The 21,392-nt window shown below is 42.1% G+C and overlaps 2 protein-coding genes and 1 long non-coding RNA gene across 3 annotated transcripts in view; 2 read left to right on the forward strand and 1 right to left on the reverse strand.

Moving 5' to 3' along the window:
- Positions 1–772: 772 nt before the first annotated feature.
- On the forward strand, positions 773–12,514 carry LOC118398676 (dehydrodolichyl diphosphate synthase complex subunit nus1-like). The gene is made up of 5 exons (XM_035794248.2): positions 773–1,722; positions 3,166–3,300; positions 8,315–8,467; positions 9,421–9,520; positions 11,366–12,514. The coding sequence occupies exons 1-5, from the start codon at positions 1,356–1,358 to the stop codon at positions 11,454–11,456; spliced, it is 846 nt and encodes a 281-aa protein (XP_035650141.1). The 5' UTR covers positions 773–1,355; the 3' UTR covers positions 11,457–12,514.
- A 6,813-nt stretch (positions 12,515–19,327) lies between these two features.
- Positions 19,328–20,329, reverse strand: LOC118398678 (uncharacterized). The gene is made up of 3 exons (XR_004828660.2): positions 20,190–20,329; positions 19,917–20,087; positions 19,328–19,468 (listed from the first exon to the last, which is right to left on the reverse strand). It is a non-coding gene; the product is annotated as an uncharacterized LOC118398678 (long non-coding RNA).
- The window catches only part of LOC118398677 (solute carrier family 35 member F1-like), a 128,516-nt gene continuing 126,474 nt past the window's right edge, over positions 19,351–21,392 (forward strand). The window contains exon 1 of the mRNA XM_035794249.2: positions 19,351–19,500. Within this exon, the coding sequence (XP_035650142.1) occupies positions 19,376–19,500 (125 nt within the window). The 5' untranslated portion in view covers positions 19,351–19,375. The remainder of the gene's footprint in view (positions 19,501–21,392) is intronic.

The following is a 21,392-nucleotide window of genomic DNA, read 5'->3' on the forward strand; positions in this document are numbered from 1 at the left end:
CCACTGGAAGAAAGTGAAGAAAGTCCGTCGGTCCTGTTGTTTTTTGATAAAGAGCAAATACCTACGCATGTGAAGCTTGGTTATGTAAGATAGGCTGTAAGAGCTTTCGTCTCCAAACCACTGCAGTGTAAGAATTGTAAAGGATTTGGCCATGTTTCAAGTGTATGCAGACAAAACAGTATACTGAAAGAAATGTGTGTAGAAGTACGACAGTGTTGCAATTGTGGTGGGGATCATGATCCTGAGTTACTGGAGTGCCCTTTAAGGGCGAAGGAGAATGAGGTGGCTAAAGCTAGAGCGGTCAATCAAATCTCCTATGCGGAGGCGATTAAAATCATTGAGTGACTAGTGATGCTAGTAAATATATGGTAGTGGATACACCACAGCCTGTAGTAAATGTTTGCTGCCAGACAAAAGATGTGGATTTTGTTGCGTTCATTAACACATTTATAAACTGTACAGCACAAGTCTCAAAGAAGTCTATGAAACTGGACATTATTGTGGCTGCGGCAGAAAAGTTTGGGGGATTTAAGGATTTTACATCTGAAGACTTGCAAGGGCTACTGGCGCCAGAAGACCCGCCCTACCAGATTCGCCTTGAGCCTGTGTAGGTGTAACAGATTTAGCTTCCGTCCCTCTCCTCGCCCCGAAACAGGGACCCTCTGCAAACAACAACACCGGCCCCCACGAAACATCATTACTTATCGTTCCATAAAAGCCACAACTACTTCAAAGTCTCAGAGCGAGTGACGTCATTGATTGTAACTCTATAAGCGCGCACCCGGCTAACTAGCTAGCCATTTCACACCGGTTACACAGGGATCCGATCTGCTTTATTTTTTAACAAAAAGGTTGTTTGATTTATTGTATTTTTTTTGTAATTTGTTCAGTTTGGGGGGTGGGGAATCCTGTTTCCATCCCGCATAATAGGTGGCGGGATGCACAATAAAATTGTGTGCTCGACCCTGGGTTTATAAACGCGGATATCGACTCTGCCGCTTGAGCATGCTTTTGCGGCACAGTCGATAGCGCGCTGGACTTCGGGCTAGAAGGTCGATGGATAGAGATCTGCTCTCTGCCTGTCTCATTTACAAAGAAGAAAAAAACAATCCTACGTAGATCTCGCGTGATTTCATATTTGCTGAATCGTCCAATCAGTGAGCTACGTGTATCCTTCGGGTTCAGAGGATAAAGGTTGTATGAAGATGGCAGCCGTGTAAACTGTGGCGTTGGCAGTAAACTAAATGGCTCACAGGAGTAGATTAGTGTGCATCCATATTTAAACTTGAAATGCAGAGCTCGATAGATACCTGATAATTATTACATTTCAAGATTTTGTCGAGGAGGGCGGCATAATGGCAATAGTGTACGAGTTCGTGTGGCAGGTTCTGCATGTCCTTCTCCACATTCATAGAACGCTTATCACTTGGTTCCGAATCCGACTTCGGAATTGGAATGGGCGACTGTGGTCACGAGCCTTAACAGCGCTTATTATGCCGATGGCTCTCTCGTTTCCTAACCAAAAAAATATTGTCCCAGCACCCGGTAAACGCGTTGGTCGTCGGTTTCGCTGGGGGGCGGATGGGAAATCTCTGGAGAAGCTGCCTGACCATATCGGTTTATTGATAGCGGAAGAGGATCCACGGTACACAGATATAGCCAACCTTGTGGTGTGGTGCATGGCAGTCGGCATATCTTATGTCAGCGTGTACGATAATTACGGTAAGCTAATTTAATTTCTTCGTTATTTTATTTATATTAAATGACACCAGGAAGTGTTGCTAAATACAGCACCACCAGACAGTCACGTGCGCTGCAGTGCAGACCCTTGCCAGCCAACCATATTTAGATTGGCTTGTAATCAGCGATTGTTGGACTTTCCTATTCATGGTACTTTGTTAGTTGTCTTGGATAACTGTTACCTACTATCTATGATCAATTCTGATAGTCAAATAGCTTTACCCAGCCTTCCATAGTTTGTGCCATATCTGCTTAGACCTCAAGTGCCTTGTTGCTATTACAAACAGGTTACCCACATAATTACAGCAGTACAATTTAATGTTTTGTTATTACCAGTAAATAAAATAATGTTTTGTCATACTGTTGTATATGGTCTGATCTACAACGGTTGTCGGCCAATCAGCATTCAGGGCTCCAACCACCCAGTTTATAAATTATTTGGGCCCTGCCCTCATTCCCAAATGGCATGTCTTGTCGTTAAAGAAAGCGCTGGAGTGTGCTAGAAAATAAACTATCAACTGTAACAATGTCGTATTGCTAGATTAGAGAATATGATTTCAACTAGTGGAGGAGTCCCTGCTCTCAATAGGCTTTCAAGATTTGACATGTGGCATTTTCACCTATTCTCTGAGCCTAGAGGGAATTGGCTTAACTGAAGGTTACACACACAGTATTTCTGTTCTTGCTTCCCGAGTGGCGCAGCGGTCTAAGGCACTGCATCTCAGTGCAAGAGGTGTCACTACAGTCCCTGGTTCGAATCCAGGCTGAATCACATCCGGCTGTAATTGGGAGTCCCATAGGGCGGCGCTCAATTGGCCCAGCGTCGTCCGTGTTTGGCTGGTGTAGGTCATCATGGTAAATAAGAATTTGTTCTTAACTGACTTGCCTAGTTAAATAAAAATCACCACAGCCACTCTTACTGGGTCATGCTAGTTTGAACATATTGTTTATGCCTTGAGTGCTTTCTCAGTGGTGTGGTTCCTCAATGTCTGCTGACTTGTGTCATCAGTCTCTCACAGCCAAATCTGGCACATGATTCATTATTCCCCCCTAATTACTAGACTTATTATAATATTATGTTAGTAAGGTTGCAAATCTCCTTGTTTTTTCGTCTTTCAGTTCAGTTCGGATGTGCCCAATGTTCCTAACCCCCAGTGAGAGGTTGAAACTCCCCCCTCCTCCCAACAGATAACATTTTCATTTTGGTTGGTCATGGCTAGAAGGGATCCAACCTTTGTGAAATTAATGTCAAAAGTAGATTTTCTTTTATTTATTTTAGCAAACCGTTACCTAATTATCCTAACCAGTTATGTTAATTCTCCTAAACTGTTGCATAAGTTCTCCTAACCTGCTACAAAAAGTAAAATCTGACATTAATTTGACTAAAGATGGACCCCTTCTAGCCATGACCCTTTTGGTTCCCAGGTGTCTTTAGGAGGAACAACTCAAGGCTGATTGATGAGATCCTGAAGCAGCAGCAGGAGCTCCTAGATCTAGAAGGCTCCAAGCAGCTCTGTGTGGAGTTCCTTAACAATGGCACTGACAAACAGGACCAACAAGGTGAGACACTTGAACACTGAACAGCAGGGGCTGTATGCATCTCAGATTAGGAGTGCTGGTCTAAAGCGGCACTCTACAACAAAAAAAAAGGTTGCTACCAGTGGTGGTGTAGATCAGAATGTTTGTTCAAGGGAATATTCTGAATCAACTGAGCAGTAGGATTCATATAGGCCTAATATAAGCTATATCCATCAATTTCATGATCTATTTTTCTGGTGCGCTGAAATGTTATGTGGTGCTCCTAACTTTTCAAAATTAGGAGCACCAGTGCTACCAATAAAACATATTCATTTAGAGCCCCGAGTGCCAGAGCAAAAACTAAAATGTCCACCCCTTTCGGTCCCCGGGACCAGGATTAACAAACACTGCACTAAACTGATCTTAAATCAGCACTCCTACACCTACTCAAAGCTTGATACATACGGCCCCTCAACAGACATCTGCAACAATGGGACATGCCCTGTGGTTTCTCTGCTATTCCTCATCCTTACTCCTGTAATATGCCATAATCGGGTTAAACCAGAAGAACTAGATGGGCTACAACCAAGAAGAGAAAAGGCATTCAGAATTCTGCCACACACATGTAGTATGAATAATCAATTCAATTCTATTGGATACTAAATAATATATGAAACCCTTTAGGGCAACTTAGATTGCAAGGCTTAATTGGAGTAATATTCACAATTCATCATCACTTATTGAATGAATTTTGAAACGGATTACGAAAATTATAGTTAACTGTATTTTTAGATGGATTCCAATTACACCAGGCTTGAAAGCATGATTGCATCATCTGTGGCATTTGTTTATTGAAGAGCATGTGGACTGCAGTCAGCCTGTATTGACTGATTAAGATCTATTCTATTGTGTAGTCTTACTGGCCGTCTGCTGTTGGCAACTACATTATCTCTTGAGCAAGTCAATCTGTTATTACACACGGTCTCACACACACACAGACCGTATAGAGTAGTAAAGGAACACAACCAAGAATAATTCTCTTCAAGGAATTCTTGTTTTTCCTGTTCATAGAAACTATAATTCACTTGTATAACTTACGAATTATAGGATCTCTATGTTCTCTTGTTATTCAATTGTTTTGTAACCCATAAATGTCATATTACTATGCAACGCCGTTTGGGTCTTTGCATGTCAAAGATACACGTCATATAACACTTTATCGTGTCAAATAAGCTTGTTGACCAATCAGGATCTGAATATGACTGCACGTCACGTAATAATTTAGCACATTCATGCATTTTTTTACATAGTGTAATCAATGTGTCATAACTATCACTCGTATTTCATATGTCACAACGATTCACCTGTTTCGTATCGTATGACGCTGGTATAGTTGTCTCGTGCACCTTCTGCTGCCACACGTGCACAGACACACTTCCCAAAGCGCTGGACACTGCTGGTCATAAAAAAAGCTAGCTAGCTGATGGATGCAAACAATGGTCTTTTCCAAAAACATAACAAAATGACAATCTGTTTCAGTAGCTATTGTGAGCTAGCTAACTATCTAGGCTAGGTGTCATCTAAAATACCCATAATAAATAAGACAGTTCTTATATGCTGACCAGACCGCTCACGCATGTTGATTTTTGTCCGTCCACTCCAGATGCGATCAAGACACGCAGGTTGAAATATCAAAACGAACTGTGAAACGACAGGTCGAAAAGCATTAAACATGTATGGCAATTTAGCTATCTAGCTCATTTGTCCTGGGATATAAACATTGAGTTGTTATTTTAACTGAAATGCACAAGGTCCTCTACTCCAACAATGAATCCACAGACCAAAGGGTAAACAGTTAGTTTCTAGTAATCTCTCCTCCTTCAGGCTTCTTCTTCTTTGGACTTTATACGTTGTTTGCTAACCAACTTTAAGGTGCATTACCATAGTTCATCATTCAATCACCAACATGGGTATATGCTCCTTAAAACCAATGAGAAGATGGCACGTGGGTATATGCTCCTGAAAACCAGTTAGAGATGTTATTGCGAGGGCTTGTGCTTCTAGTTCCAACCGTGCAGCAATATCTAACAATTCCACAACAAATACCTAATACACACATTTAGGTAAAGTGATGAAATAAGAATATATAAATATATGGATGAGCAATGTCAGTGAGCATAGGCTAAGATGCAATAGATAGATTGCATTACTCATCTCATATGTAAATACTGTATTCTATACTATGTAAACATTTATTAAAGTGACTAGTGTTCCATTTATTAAAGTGGTTATGATTTCAAGTCTCTCTGTGCTAGTGACGATTGTTCAACAATCTACTATAATTGAGAATTTCAATAAGCATTTTTCTACGGCTGGCCATGCTTTCCACCTGGCTACCCCTACCCCGGTCAACAGCACTGCACCCCCCCCACAGCAACTCGCCCAAGCCTTCCCCATTTCTCCTTCTCCCAAATCCAGTCAGCTGATGTTCTGAAAGAGCTGCAAAATCTGGACCCCTACAAATCAGCCGGGCCGAAATTGTTGCCACCCCTATTACTAGCCTGTTCAACCTCTCTTTCGTGTCGTCTGAGATTCCCAAAGATTGGAAAGCAGCTGCGCTCATCCCCTTCTTCAAAGGGGGACACTCTTGACCCAAACTGCTACAGACCCATGTCTATATTACACTGTCTTTCTAAGGTCTTTGAAAGCCAAGTCAACAAACAGATTACCGACCATTTCGAATCCCACCATACCTCCGCTATGAAATCAGGTTTCAGAGCTGGTCATGGGTGCACCTCAGCCACGGTGAAGGTCCTAAACGATATCTTAACCGCCATCGATAAGAAACAATACTGTGCAGCCGTATTCATTGACCTGGCCAAGGCTTTCGACTCTGTCAATCACCACATCCTCATCGGCAGACTCGACAGCCTTGGTTTCTCAAATGATTGCCTCGCCTGGTTCACCAACTACTTCTCTGATAGAGTTCAGTGTGTCAAATCGGAGGGTCTGTTGTCCGGGCCTCTGGCAGTCTCTATTGGGGTGCCACAGGGTTCAGTTCTTGGACCAACTCTCTTCTCTGTATACATGTCGCTCTTGCTGCTGGTGAATCTCTGATCCACCTCTACGCAGACGACACCATTCTGTATACTTCTGGCCCCTCCTTGGACACTGTTAACAACCCTCCAGGCGAGTTTCAATGCCATACAACTCTCCTTCCGTGGCCTCCAATTGCTCTTAAATACAAGTAAAACTAAATGCATGATCTTCAACCGATCGCTGCCTGCACCCGCCGGCCTGTCCAACATCACTACTCTGGACGTCTCTGTTTTAGACTATGTGGACAACTACAAATACCTAGGTGTCTGGTTAGACTGTAAACTCTCCTTCCAGACCCACATCAAACATCTCCAATCCAAAGTTAAATCTAGAACTGGCTTCCTATTTCGCAACAAAGCATCCTTCACTCATGCTGCCAAACATACCCTTGTAAAACTGACCATCCTACCAATCCTCGACTTCGGCGATGTCATTTACAAAATAGCCTCCAATACCCTACTCAATAAATTGGATGCAGTCTATCACAGTGCCATCCGTTTTGTCACCAAAGCCCCATGTACTACCCACCACTGCGACCTGTACGCTCTCTTTGGCTGGCCCTCGCTTCATACTCGTCGCCAAACCCACTGGCATTAGGTCATCTACAAGACCCTGCTAGATAAAGTCCCCGCCTTATCTCAGCTCACTGGTCACCATAGCAGGACCCACCTGTAGCACGAGCTCCAGCAGGTATATCTCTCTGGTCACCCCCAAAACCAATTCTTTCTTTGGCCGCCTCTCCTTCCAGTTCTCTGCTGCCAATGACTGGAACGAACTACAAACATCTCTGAAACTGGAAACACTTATCTCTCTCACTAGCTTTAAGCACCAACTGTCAGAGCAGCTCACAGATTACTGCACCTGTACATAGCCCATCTATAATTTAACCCAAACAACTACCCCTTTCCCTACTGTGTTTATTTTGCTCCTTTGCACCCCATTATTTCTATCTCTACTTTGCACATTCTTCCACTGCAAATCAACCATTCCAGTGTTTTACTTGCTATATTGTATTTACTTCGCCACCATGGCCTTTTTTTGCCAGGTCGCAATTGTAAATGAGAACTTGTTCTCAACTTGCCTACCTGGTTAAATAAAGGTGAGATTTAAAAAAACAGCCTTGAGATAGAAGCTGTTTTTCACTCTCTCGGTCCCAGCTTTGATGCACCTGTTCTGGCCTTACCTATGGATTGTGGATCAATGACATGGGGTATCAGTCTACTCAGTGACACCCAGAGAACATTTGCATTGTAGCTCTTATTGTGGGAATCTGAATTGAGCTACATGTATTGTATCAGTCAACCTACTATGTGTATTGAACACGCTTCCAGAGGAAAAACAATACAACATGGTTGTTTTGGAGTCTGATAACTCAGAGGAGGACATTGTGAGGGAACCGCTTTAGCAGTCTACTGAGTAGACTGCTAAAGCTAGCTAGCTACCGCAGAAGTTGCTAATAAAATCTGTATCAAAGATATTCGCAAGCATTTTTGATCCTGGTCTTTATTTCAAATGCTCACACAAACGTTTTCCTATTCGGTTGAACACATAATGCCTTATTACCGGTATTGTGAACACATCGTTCGTGGTCTGTGTGTGCTTGCTTGCAGACTTTATTTTTTGTACAGCTTTGACAGTGCTACTGATCGTAGTGGTGGAGCTTGGCTTGCTCATGCAAATTCAGCACACACAACTTTCTATAATAGAATTGTTTTATTTGACATGTCAAATAGTGTTATTTGACGTGCATAGTTTGACACCCAAAGACCCAAGCGGCGTTCCATATATTATAACAGCAGGTTTATAAAGCAGGCATTCCCACCCACTAACCTTCAGTCAAACAGCCACCTGACACGTTTACCATTGATTGTTTTGATTAGTGTGTGTGTGTGCGTGCCTGAGTACCGGTATGTGTGTTTGTGGGGCGCATTATGACTGTATTCCTCTGTTTCCACAGTGCTGTCGTGCCAGTCTGTATTGAAGGTGCTGTCTCCAGACGACGGGAAGCTGAGGATCGTGCAGGCAGCACAGCAGCTGTGTAGAGCTGTGGAGCAGAGGGAAAAGACATCCAAAGACATCAATGTCACTGTGTTGGACTCCCTACTCAGAGGTGAGGAGGCCCCAAGATCAGCAGGAGGACATGCCGTTGGTTCTTACTGGTCTTTAGTGTATTGTTGTTCGTTGACTGGGACCTTTTATTTAATTGCTTAATCGTCAGGATAACACCCATAGACATTCTCTTGATCATAACAGTAGTTATCATAGACTGTAAATCATCTGATATTAATCTGTGCTGCACTATTACAAGCTGGAGTACAGTAAGTGAAGCTTAGCTCACCAGCTCTCCTTTGGCATGATGTTCAGAGTAGCAATTTCACTCGATTTGAAGCTCAGGAATGATGGAGGACAGAAATTGGGTGAAGGTTAAGGAGCCCCGTGTTAGAGCAGCTCCAACAGTGTTTGATCAAAAGATGAAGCACTCTGAGCCAGAGCTCCTCTCTCAATGTGGGTTTTTTGACCTGAGCCCTCTGCCCGCCCAGGCTCTGCCCATCGTTAGCCCCTGGCTAAGACTGATCACCCTCACTAGCTGTAAATCACATCACCATTACTTTAGTGGAACACTCACAAATCAAAGCTCTTGTAGAAGGTGATGGATGAGACCAAAGGCAGAAATGTGAACAAACTGATGAGAAAGATGGTCTCCAGACAGAATATAAACTACAGAGGATAGCAGAGTTCACTTCAGTGCAGTTGAGTTGAATCCAATCAAATCCAGTGTAGTGTACAGTGAAGTTATTGTGTGTTTACTTCTCTGGGCCAGTGAGAGCAGCTGTTCATCAGCACAGTCAGTGTCTATGGGGCTTGGCAAGCTGCTGCTGTAGCTCTCTAACACCCCCCCCCCCTTAAAAAAAAAAGAAAAGGCACTTCAGATTCTTCAGAACACTTCAGGTTCTCTTAATCTTTTCCACAGTCCTTATGCAAACTAGCCTCTGAAATGCTCTAAACGGTGCACTCTGAAATTTCCAGTGATTGGTTGTTCCATTGCTCTGTCTGTATGTGCAGAGACGAAGAGTACACCAGATCCAGACCTGGTTCTGAAGTTCGGCCCAGTAGAAAGCACCCTGGGATTCCTGCCCTGGCACATCAGACTGACAGAGTTCATGTGAGTATTGTACAGTGTCTGTCTGTGTGCACACGTTCGATAAGACTGCCTCACTCGTGTGGAAGACTGCTGGGATAGCCGCTGCTCTGAAGAGCTGGACACGAATGACAATGAGGTTCCTTTCTTATTCCTCATAACCACTCTCTGTCTGTCTGTGTGTGTGTGTGTGTGTGTGTGTGTGTGTGTGTGTGACAGAGAGGGAGAGTTTGTGTGTGCGTGCCTTTGCTTTGCCTCCTGAGTAGAATTGATATTGGCCTTTTGTGCTTATCTGTGCAGATTAACTGGTAAACCTGCCTGCTGCCTAATTTGTCAATCTGTCAAGACAGGAGACAAGGCTTTTTAAAACGCTGCTGTGAATCCAGTATAAATCGCAGTGCTGTTTTAATGGAAACGGAGAGGAAATTATGCAGTTCAGCCTTCATAAGACAGATGACAGATGATGCATCACTAACAATTGCAGACATCCTATTTCTGGACATTAGCTATGTTTCCATTAACTGTTCCAGTGATTTAAAATAACAACAATAAAAATAGAAAATCGACAATTGCTTGCTAGGCTACGTTTCCATTTCACTATTTTGTGTTGATAAAGATAGCTGGATGTGAAGGCATCATTCCGGGGGGGAAAAACGAGTGAATAAAAATGTAGTGGTTGAAGTGTTTCCTTAACCCATGTAGGCAAATTGTGTATTAATAAGTTGGTGACCTTCTGTATGCCCTCCCACCTATCTGTTTGATGTCTCAGGTAGGCATATAGCCCACGAAAGCCAGCATGTAGACGATAGAATGTAATAATTTACTAATATTTACTAGACATTGCTTTTGTCGAGAACCTGGATCAATGGAAACCTCACTATAAATGTATCGTTATTTGGCAGTCGTGAAGTTCAGTCAGACTGGCCCACATTATTGAATGTGGGTCTTTACAAAGCAACATTTATTTTTCACAGAAAGACTTTATTTGCAACATGAGAGAGGAACTCTTCTTTGTATCTGTCACACAGCACACAGGCTCCATTTTGAAGTTGTTAATTTTCTTCTACTATTTCCACTTTTTCCATTTTCTAAATGTACATTTTTAAAAACCTTTTATTTAACTAGGCAAATCAGATAAGAGCATTCTTATTTACAATGACCGCCTAGGAACAGTGAGTTAACGGCCTTGTTCAGGGGGGGAACGATCGATTTTTCTTACCTTGTCAGCTCGGGGATTCGATCTAGCAACCTTTCGCATACTGGCCCAACGCTCTAACCACTAGACTACCTGCCGCCCAAAAAGTTGGTTAACAAACTGAAAGGGTGCGTACTGCCACCTACAGTTATGGAATGTTTGCTCACAAGTTTAAATCATTGGCTGAGCCCTTCTGATGACCTGGATGGAATTATGTGAACCTTCCTTAACCTGTAGGAAGTCCCACCCAGTTGAGGACATTCGCTATTTTGAAGTAGTCAACGACCCTACCCATGCTTAAACAGGCTTTTGGGCACTAGAGTCCTAATCATTGTCAATTATTTGCAAGGACATTTTGGGCCTTGACCGTCATTAAACACTAGATGGCCATATAGTGCTGTAACTGCTTTAGACATTAACTCAAGCAGCAGCTTTTGGGAATCACAGGAGATTTTTTTTAAAGCAGCAATAAAGTACATAATTGTATTTGGAGTACGCCTTTTAACTAATGTAACATGGTGACATTTCTGTTAATCACTTATTGCTTGGTATCTATTTTACCAACATTATTTTATATTCATTGGTTTTACTCTACTGCCCATAGCTACTGCCATCTGAGGTAGGCTAGAAGTGTCTCTGTAGTATATCTCTAACATCCTCCCTCTCTCCTGCAGCTCCTTACCCTCCCATGTTGGCATCTCCTATGAGGACTTATTCAGCGCCTTGCAGCGCTACGCCTCCTGTGAGCAGCGGCTGGGAAAGTGAGTGATTGGCCCCGCCCCTCCAGAGGAAGGGGAAAGACAAGGGTGTGGGGTAGGGGTCCGCCCTAGCCCCTCTTCCTCCCGGGTCTCTGTTTGCAGTACAGGCACTAGAGAACAAGCAGCCAACCAGACAGCGTACTGCCACATCACATCGAATCTCACCCCCACTCACTACTTGGACTCACTACTTGGACTCACTGCTCCTCCGCAACGTGAAAGGGTCACCAGGCTGCCTCCGTGAGGCATGCTGGGTAGTACGGACCCTGACAAGGTAAAGGCACGCACTGAACATCAGCGGGCTTGGAAGAGATCGGCCAATGCCCCCGCATCAGCTGTATTAACGAGGAACCAACATTACCTGAAGGACATTGTTAGCCGTATGGTGTAAATCTAGTTTTGCTTTGCTTCTCTCTCGCTCTCTCTCTGTTTGCTGTAGAACCTGTTGTGCCCCTGAGGTATGAATGAGGATAATGGATCAAGCTTTCTGCTGCTCTGGAAGGGAGAGCGGCGTGTTGTGAGGAATGTGCCAGGCAGAAAGTTTAATGCTAAACAAGAACATTGCTCTTCAGGTCTCTCCATCTCTGTAAAGGACTGCATGGAGGACCTTGGAGCTTTTCTGGAAATTATACTTCATATAAGTGTGCTTCAAATGTAGCGCTTAATCAATATGGTATGGGAGGATGTGGAACGAGAGCTCTGTGATACGTGACTATACTCTGCATGTTAAGGACGTCTGACTACATGGTTGTGCTGTGTCTTCATTCAGAGTTACTATTGGTGGACTGTGTGTGTCTGCTTTTGTACATGTGTGAAACTCAGCCGGCAAGTTACACAAAATCCAATCTTTGCAATCAATCAAGATGAAAAATAAATCAGTTGACTGTATACAATTTCCCCCATGACCAACACTATTTTATTTGGTGTTGAATTACTAGGTTCTCACCCCGTTCTCCATAATATTAAGATTTCTGCATGTTGAGCCCCTTAATCCTCAATGCTGCTGTCTGTTGTTAATCCATGTGAAGATTGACTAACTCTTGTATTAAAGTGTTTTGCTATTTCTTTCATCTCATGAACTTGTTTAAAACCCAGATTCAGTATTTTATTTTCCTTTCTCTCTGGTTAGATGGCATACAGGAGTATTTACACTGTAGGGATATCCTAGATAGAGGACTCTAGTGCCCAAATGCCTATTTTAGCATGGGCAGTGCCATTGAGGACTTCAACCATTTTTGAAGTAGTCAACTGGGTGGGACTTCCTATTGGTTAAGGAAGGATCACATGATACCATTTTGGACTTCAGGAGGGATCTGCCAATGAATTATACTTGTACGCAAACATTCCATAACTGCAGGTGGCAGTAAATCACCATCCTGGGTTTTTTACCTGTTCAAACAACACTCCAGGAGGCCGTATGCATTTACACCATAATGCTAACCCATGGGACTGAAACTCTCAATTCCTCACTAGCCAGTGGTTGGGTTGTCATAGGAAGGTTCATCAATAAATGTTACTGAAAACCCCATATATGCAGTACACCTATATGCTTTGGGTTGATTCCCTCAGCGTCTTCTAAAGGTAGACTGAACAGCTGATAATATCTTCCTGCGAGCTAAATTGAACCGATGTAAAAGGTTGATTTATGGAGTTGTGTTATCTGATCTTGTTATCTGCATGTCCCCTCACATGTAATGTGGTCTATGGTAAGGTGAACAAGTGTTTTACTCCCTGTAATGTATGCACCGAAAGGCCTGCTGGATTTAACCTCAAAAGATCAACTATTGAACAATGGACTGAGTGTGAAGCTGTAGTAACCTTGGATGTGTTAGATATTAGTTGAATGTTTTATTTGCACTGACACCGGTGGTTTGCCGTTCTCTGATCATTGCGTCCCAACCCATATAACCACGGATGTGTTTCACCATCTGAAAGCTGTGTGCCTAGGGAGAGGCACTCTGACTAGCATCTTGCATCCTTCTGAATTGATATGCAGCAGTCATTCAAATGCATGGACTGCACCATCATTCAAAGGGAAAGCATCTTCAAACACGACTTTTTAAACGCTTCGTTTTAAATACTAATGTGTTATGTTCTCGATACAAGGCAGGCTTACACACCTGCAGCTGAGAGCAGCTCAAATCACTGTATTGCTACTCTCTGATGCAGCACTTTACATAAGTCTTAACATCCCCCTCAAATGTAAGATGGTTGAGTGTAGTGTTTTGTGATGTGGCAGCTGCGTGTAAACATTGAGGCAGATTTGCTTTAAATCCATTCTTCATGTCAGTCTTTTAGACCAAGTGAAGGCATATGGGCTGCAGAAATGGAGAACTACATGAAATTACGTTGGGCGATGTCAACCTTTGTCCTTGCGCAATTATGTACCCATACAACATTGATATACGATGCTATCGTCCCCCTATTGGCCAACCCAAAACATTTAAATAAATGTTGAAAACGGCAGTCATTGAGAACGAAGTGAAATTGCGTTATGTTCATAACGCATCCTCACAAGGGAGGGGATTTTCTTCTAGTAAGCTTTGGAATTTTTTAGCACTGAAATTTTGGCGTCTCATTTATCCAAAATGCCATATTTACTTCTCTAACAACCCTAGCGATGCCTTTAGGAGATTAGATTTGATCCAGTGTAACATGAGAAAAGGTGACAGACTGAGCTTCTCTCTTTCTCTATACAATAAATTGGTTATTTTGTGGAGGTTTGTCTTAAAAGATTCCTTCCTATCCATGAGAATTTAGATGTAAAAAATTGTCTTAAAGTGATGCTCCGAACATTTCTATAATTTCAGTGGTGCTCATGAGCCAAAAGTCTTATATGAGATATTAACATAGTTTTTACAGCTGATGTAGAACGACTAAAGCCTATTTTAATTACTCCTTCCTTTCAGTTGACTGTTCTCCCTGCTGATTGATCAACAAGGGGATGGCAGAAAGCACCGCCAGTTTCCAGTATGCTGGCTATAAGCAGCTAATTATAAATAGGACTGTGAGTGCGTTAATGAACAATTATGAATATGTGACCTTGTAGGAGGCTTGTACTTCATTTGTGAATGTTTATTTTAATCTTCATGTTCAGTCTGGTGGGGAAATAAACACATTCACAGACATGGGCTTCTAGTTGTAAACAGTGCCAACGCCACTGTGAACTGGGGTAGGGCCTGGTAGGGCTTTTCGCATTGTGAATAATGTTTCCTGTGTAGCGCTGAAGTAACCGTGGCAACCATGTTGTTCATCTGTGTATGATTGTAAATAATATGTCAAACATTTCTTATTGATTTAGAAAAACGATATAGAAACCAATTACACGTGTACACATTTTAAATGAATTGAAATGGAAAACTGGTTATAAACTACTAATTTATGAGGTGGGATCCTGCTGTCTTTCTTGTTCATCTCTGTAGTTTCATCCTTTTAAGATACATTTTAAGATAAATGACTCAATACTTAAAGGCAACATTAATAGACCTTGGTCTACTACTACAATAAACAGCGCTCCTTCACGTCTTTATCAGTCATAACCTGTGGCAGTCCCCCATTTCGACTTGATTCAGTATTAACAGTAAAACTGCAGTGAATATCCATTGGGTTTAGGTTGAGAGGTATCACAGTATGTTGGTACTATGAATAGTATCAGATCAATCTATGGAAAGAGCAAAGCCCAACCCCAGTGTTGGTAAATCTACATGAATTATTCACAGCACATTGATTCAGAATAATATCTTGGTGGATTAGTCCAAGGCTAAATCATAATTTCAAGTCCCTTTATATACACACAAGCCCAGTCAGGACACATTAGGGAAGACATAAATACATCCAAGGACTATGAGGTTTTATTAAGACCTGCTAGTGGCATCTGTTTTATTCATTTGAATGATTTAGCCTACTATATTTAGTGCCTACACAGTTGGGTCGTTATTTCTATGCCTTCACAGGACGTCTGTCATGCTCCACTAACACACCGGATAAGATGAATAGCCCCTGATGGATCACTACACAGGGTTTGAGATTGGAAATAGGGTTTGGCTACTGATAGCCTTTCAGACAGCACCACAATTATCTTGCAGTGCCTGATTCCTCTGTGTGCTTATTCCTCTAATAATGCATCTCAGCTTACGAAATCGACAAAGACAACAAAAACAGATCCTGCGAACTGCCACACTGGCTGATTTGTTGCTGTTTTATTAATGCCTAGTTATCATGAATAATCTATGAGTACCTTGAGGGCTGCCTCGAGGAATGCGAAAGAAAGACTGCTGCTTGAAAGGATTGTACTGAATATGAACAGACAAACAGCATAGTACCACAACAGCACGTTGAAAGAAATGATCAGTCCTTGAACATGCACAATGCTGCACGTGTGTAGAGTACGTGCCATAAAATAACCACAGACGTGGACTGGTAAGGGACCAGCTACTGTATCTCTGAGGATTCCTTCCTGTATTGAAAGTGGTCCTTGAGTGGAGTAGACACACAGAGATCAGAGAGAGAGTGTGTGCCTGTGCGTCTGGAGGTGTTGTGTGTGTGTGTGACAGAAATACTACAACTCCCCCAGATCGTTGTATGTTTCCATGACAACTCTGATAGGTGATAGCTGGAGTATTGGTGCATGACAATGTTTCGCAGCGCCTTTTCAACCTCCAGCGGATGGGTGATTTGTGCTGTCTGGTAACATGTAATTGTAGGAAGCAGCCATTCCAAACATGTACCAACAAACGTAAATAAACCACATCTGAATGACTACTTAATAATGTAATATGTAGCCTAATTAAAGTGTGTGTTAGCAGATAATATCTAGAGCGTTCTAACTGGCATCGGTCCGTTTAACAAACAGTTGTATGGATTTATTAGCTCCACAGGTATATTATTCGGAGCAACACAGGTCAATACATTGATGAGGTACATCCTTGACCGCACCCGTTTCTCGGTGTACTAACAACCTGCTAAGGTTCTGAGGGGCTGAGACGGACAGTGGAAGTGTGTATCATCAGTTCAGCCCTTGAAAAAGACTATGGCTATGTTTACACACGCAGCCTAATTCTGATATTTTCCACTAATTGGTATTTTGATCAATTAGGTCAGCTCTTTTGCCAATAATTGGGAAAAATATCAGAATTGGACTGCCTGTGTAGGACCCAACCCAATAAAATGACTGCATTAATTTCACAAATCACATCATGAAACAGAAATAAACATAAATTGCTTACATTCTGAGTAATTACTGTTTTCTTCTGCATTTCATGCTGCGACCAAAATAGAAGAAGAAAACATCCAGCATAGTTAAATATAGTCAGATATTTATAAAGTAAAATAACTCCATTTGTACACATATGGCCCCGGGAGTACCCCCCATATCAGGAATACAAGGCCAAAGCTGTTCCATTGTCTCTAAGTCCAAATAGGATGAGAATCAGTGGTCTAGGACAGACTAAATCTTACAGACGGACTAAAACCAGCCTCTCACAAGTATTAGAGGTCTAGGATGGACTAAATCCATAGCTGCTATCAGCTACCCTGAGCATTTTCCTCTGTTCCAGTGAAAAGAGATCTGTCCTCAGCTAATTCTGTGACTCCAGCACACACAAAATAGGCTACTGCAAAATGCTATTGCGACAGAGATTCAATGGCCATTCACAACTTCCACAGCAGAATGTCCGTATTGTTACGCAGAAATATTTATACATACATGCAATACTCTCCTATCATGGCTCTATCCTCCATGGCAATCTTCTAACATTTGGAATTCCAGGTGAATTTGGCAGAATACTTTCTACTTAAATCCTGGGTTGAGGTCAAGTTGAATTTCAGTCAATTCAGGAAGTAATCTGACATTCCAATTTCAATTCTCTTCAATGCTTTTCAATGAGGGACATTTGAAATTTGAATTTGGTTCACTTTCTGAATAGACTGGAATTTAAATGGAATTTACCCCAACCCTGCTTAAAACTCTGCCTGGGTGAAACAATTTACTTAATCAATTTCTCTGTCAATTACCCTTTAATTATGTGTTTCATTCTACCTAATTAACAAGAGGGGTGAGAATGAGTCATCGTGATTTGTGCAGCGGCCAGCAGGTTGACAGGAAAGTGCTGTTGCTTTCCAGATGCACAGGTAGTAGAGAGACTTCCTCAAACTGTTAAAGGCTGTGGAGGCACTTGATGTGGGCCACAACGACCACATGCCCATCTCCAGTGGGCATGTGAGTGGGCTGTTGGAGCCAACACTAAGGATAATATATTCATTGATGTTCATTGTAGTTAAAGTATTTTTTTCACTGTTTGATTATCACTGATTCTTTATTTGCCTGTTTGATCTCTCCCTCAGGAAACACATGTACTGAAGGAGACGGTCCTATTCGTAAAGTAGTGCTGACCAAAGAAGATCACAAGGTAAACTCCACCACCAATGTACCCCAAACCAAAGCCTTTATATTAACATAATGTGTTGTTCACCTGTCATTGTTCATGGCCTCATAATGATGTGTGTGTGACAGGCTGACGGATCCACATGGTGTTCCAGGCTAGAAACCCCCCCACAGTTCTCCAGAACATAGGGACTGCTGTGCTGAGCCATTAAAAAGGCTTAAATAGAGGCTGTAGTAAGCCCTCTGACACAGTGTAACATGTCCATTTGAATGACAATAATGACCCCCGATGATTCAACAGTATCTAGATTCTCATACGCTGTGCTGCTGTAGAATTACATCAGAGAGAAGAGGCCCTTTCCTCCCATTGCTGCTCAGATTACATTTCATCATTCATAATTTCATTATTCATGGAACATGCTGTTTTTCTCCCTGTAAACATTGTGATTGTCGCTCTGAGTGACTCATGTGGTTTCCACCGGAAGATTGACAGCTCCAAACCAAGCCCGTCTTGACTGTCTGTGAAAATGTCCCTGTGTGGGCAGAGAGATGAAAAAAAAATACTAGGTTATGTTGAGGTGTCTTTCTAACTAGAGGAAGCAAAGCTCAGCTCACTGTTTTTAGTTGTGCTTAAGTCTCATCACCACTAACCCATCTTTTGTTTGTGACAGCTTTCCTTGACATCTGATCTTGTGACAGCTAGCTTCGGTACAGAGTTAGGGAGGGCGGCAACACGAGACTATGCAACAGCTAACTTGACTTCAAGGTAGAGAGATTTTAAGGTTTGGTGAATAAAATAGACATATTCAAAGGCATTGGAAACATTGCCGTGATTCAACTGATATGGATGACATGACATTTATTTGAATGAATATACAAATATTTCCTTTCTTTTATCCATTCAAATAGAATCATTAGGTTATATCCAAATGGAATATTCAGTCAGTTTTGAAACTGAAAAAGTAAAAATAGGTTTACATTTCCATAATGCTTATTTACGCCAATGAACACCTGCATTGCTTATCTGTTATAACCCCACACCATACTATTTGTAGGGACTATGTATATAGAGCACAACTATCCGCTTTATCTGCAGGCTATTTACATTGCTGTATTCCAACAGTAGACCGAAATCAGTGTTTTTTCCCCTCAGGTTCAACAGCACTAACTGTGGTGAATGCACTCTCCCTGCTGGCTAATAAAGGTAGTTCACGTCCCTTCCAAAACCAGTCGCCTCATAATCACCGCACAGTCTGAAGTAGGCATTCAGAAAATGCACACTGACGAACCGGGGTACCTCTGCAAACATTTCATTAAGGTACAGGTGCATCTTTCATGAACTCCCCGCGTGTGTGGCCAACACACATTCTTCACTTTTTGTAAATATAGCAGCGTCATTATCTTCACCTGTGTGAACCATGGAATGAATGCTGAGGTTGTCCATCTGCGCGCACCGATAATCGGATCTAGTCCCTCGTGGAGTATCCGAGACCTACCTCCTCTCCTTGCACGGAGCAGAATGCAACCTGGTTTCTGGTCGTTAAATGTTTAGTTCAGAGATGATATCCTCGCAGCAGAATCATGTTGTCAACACCATCGAGACCATGCCTCCTGAAACCATCACGGCATCGCCGACCCTGGTTCAAAGGATAAGAAAAGTGTTTAGCAGGTAAGAATGAGAAATGTTAGGCTACTCCCAACTTGACTGGACCAAATGTGATAAAATGCATACAATTCGAGCATAGGCTATGTATAATTATTCGTTTTTAATTTTACATCAAACACTTGACATAGCGTATTATTGTTGCTTCATTCGTTTCTTTTGTAAAGCACCACTTGCTAAGTTTAAATTCAGTGCACGTTTATCAAAACGTCATTTTCTGAAACAGCGGAGAAATTGGTCAGAACAAGAAAAACATATTTCAGCAGTGTGTGAATGCAATTTTACATTAGCCTACATTGTCGTATTTCAATAAATATTGAAATGCTGTTTTTGGTTATGTGTTTTTGATATTTGTATGGAAACAATAGTGTTGTAGCATGAAGATTCAGCAATCATCAACCACCTGCACAAATCACAATTACCTAAAGTAGTAAGTAGCCTAGTGGTTCCCAAATTGTGATTTCCAGTTGGGTCGCGCGGGTAGTCCATTCATAGGCGCTGTCTTCTGCCCTTGGGTGTACTGTTATCTTTTGGCCAGGGGACGTTGGACTGAACTTTAAGCATTACTTGGGGGTACGGTTTTGGAAACATACCTATATTTCACATCAGCAAGAATTAATTTTCAAAAATCTAAAGGTTAAATTACTGCACACCGTTAAAACGGAGCATTGGGATTGTCGTTCACATGGTCCCACCTGTATAGCTGATAATCTTATAATGCAGAATGCCTTGTTAATGCCTTGGTCCGTTGTATTTTTTTTTGCATTGCAACTAAAACTTAAAAATAATAATTTGTATACATTTTCGAGATGAAAAAAACAACACTTTCAGTGTAAACTTAACCTCCTGAGACCGTGGCCCGGAGCCTCCAGAGACAATCCACGCTCCGGTGACGATCTACGGTCTGGTTCCTCCGGCGACGAGCCACGGTCCGGAGTCTCCTGCGATGATCCACGGTCCGGTTTCACGGTAGCGGAGGGATCAGCAAGCGGAGCGGGGTCTACGCCCCCGAACCGGCGCCACACCGAGGCTAGATGCCCACCCGGACCCTCCCTCTTAGTCAGGTTTTTGCGGCCGGAGTCCGCAACTTTGTGTGTGGGGGGGGGGGGTACTGTCACGCCCTGACCTTAGAGAGCCTGTTTATTTCTCTATTTGGTTAGGTCAGGGTGCGATTTGGGTGGGAATTCTAGTTTTCTATTTCTTTGTTGGTCGGGTATGGTTCCCAATCAGAGGCAGCTGTCTGTTGTTTTCTCTGATTGGGAATCATACTTAGGCAGCCTGTTTTCCACCTGAGTTTGTGGGATCTTGTTACTGTGTAGCCTGCAGAACGTTACGTTCGTTTATCTTTTGTTGTTTTTTTGGTGTTCATCTAAAATAAAGATGTACACTTTCCACGCTGCACTTTGGTCTCATTTCGACAACGGACGTAAACAAGAGTAATGTTTTGATTTTCATCCTGCTTGTGTTCTGCTTTTAAAAGGTGTTACTTTTTTCCCAAAGCCCAAAACCAGCATTCCAGACTCTCTTAAGGGTTCAAATGAGCAATTGTAGTGTATGCTATTCACTGGTCAGAAAATAAGTAATTACTGGTCTCTGCAAATTCTGTGACAGTGGTCATCAGCATAATGTCAAGTGGAGAGTCTGGGTGAAAAATACCTGTCAAGCCCCTTTGTTCAGTAAGTTAGCCTTTTTTTCTCTTTTTTATTATTTGAATTATATTTATTTATATATACACTACAGTTGAAAATAAAGGTTGACCGATTATGATTTTTCAACACCGATACCGATTATTGGAGGACCAAAAAAGCTGATACATAATTTTTTTTAAATGGCCGATTTAATTGGTATTTGTAATAATGACAATTACAACAATACTGAATGAACACTTATTTTAACTT

Source organism: Oncorhynchus keta, chromosome 19 (genome assembly GCF_023373465.1).
Source record: "Oncorhynchus keta strain PuntledgeMale-10-30-2019 chromosome 19, Oket_V2, whole genome shotgun sequence".
NCBI lineage: Eukaryota > Metazoa > Chordata > Actinopteri > Salmoniformes > Salmonidae > Oncorhynchus > Oncorhynchus keta.

Excerpts from the sequence above, each read along its gene's own strand:
- LOC118398676 (XM_035794248.2), top strand. The coding sequence starts at position 1,356 with ATGGCAATAGTGTACGAGTTCGTGTGGCAGGTTCTGCATGTCCTTCTC. Across the intron at positions 1,723-3,165 it reads CAGCGTGTACGATAATTACG|GTGTCTTTAGGAGGAACAAC; the intron begins GTAAGCTAATTT and ends TTTGGTTCCCAG. Across the intron at positions 3,301-8,314 it reads TGACAAACAGGACCAACAAG|TGCTGTCGTGCCAGTCTGTA; the intron begins GTGAGACACTTG and ends CTGTTTCCACAG.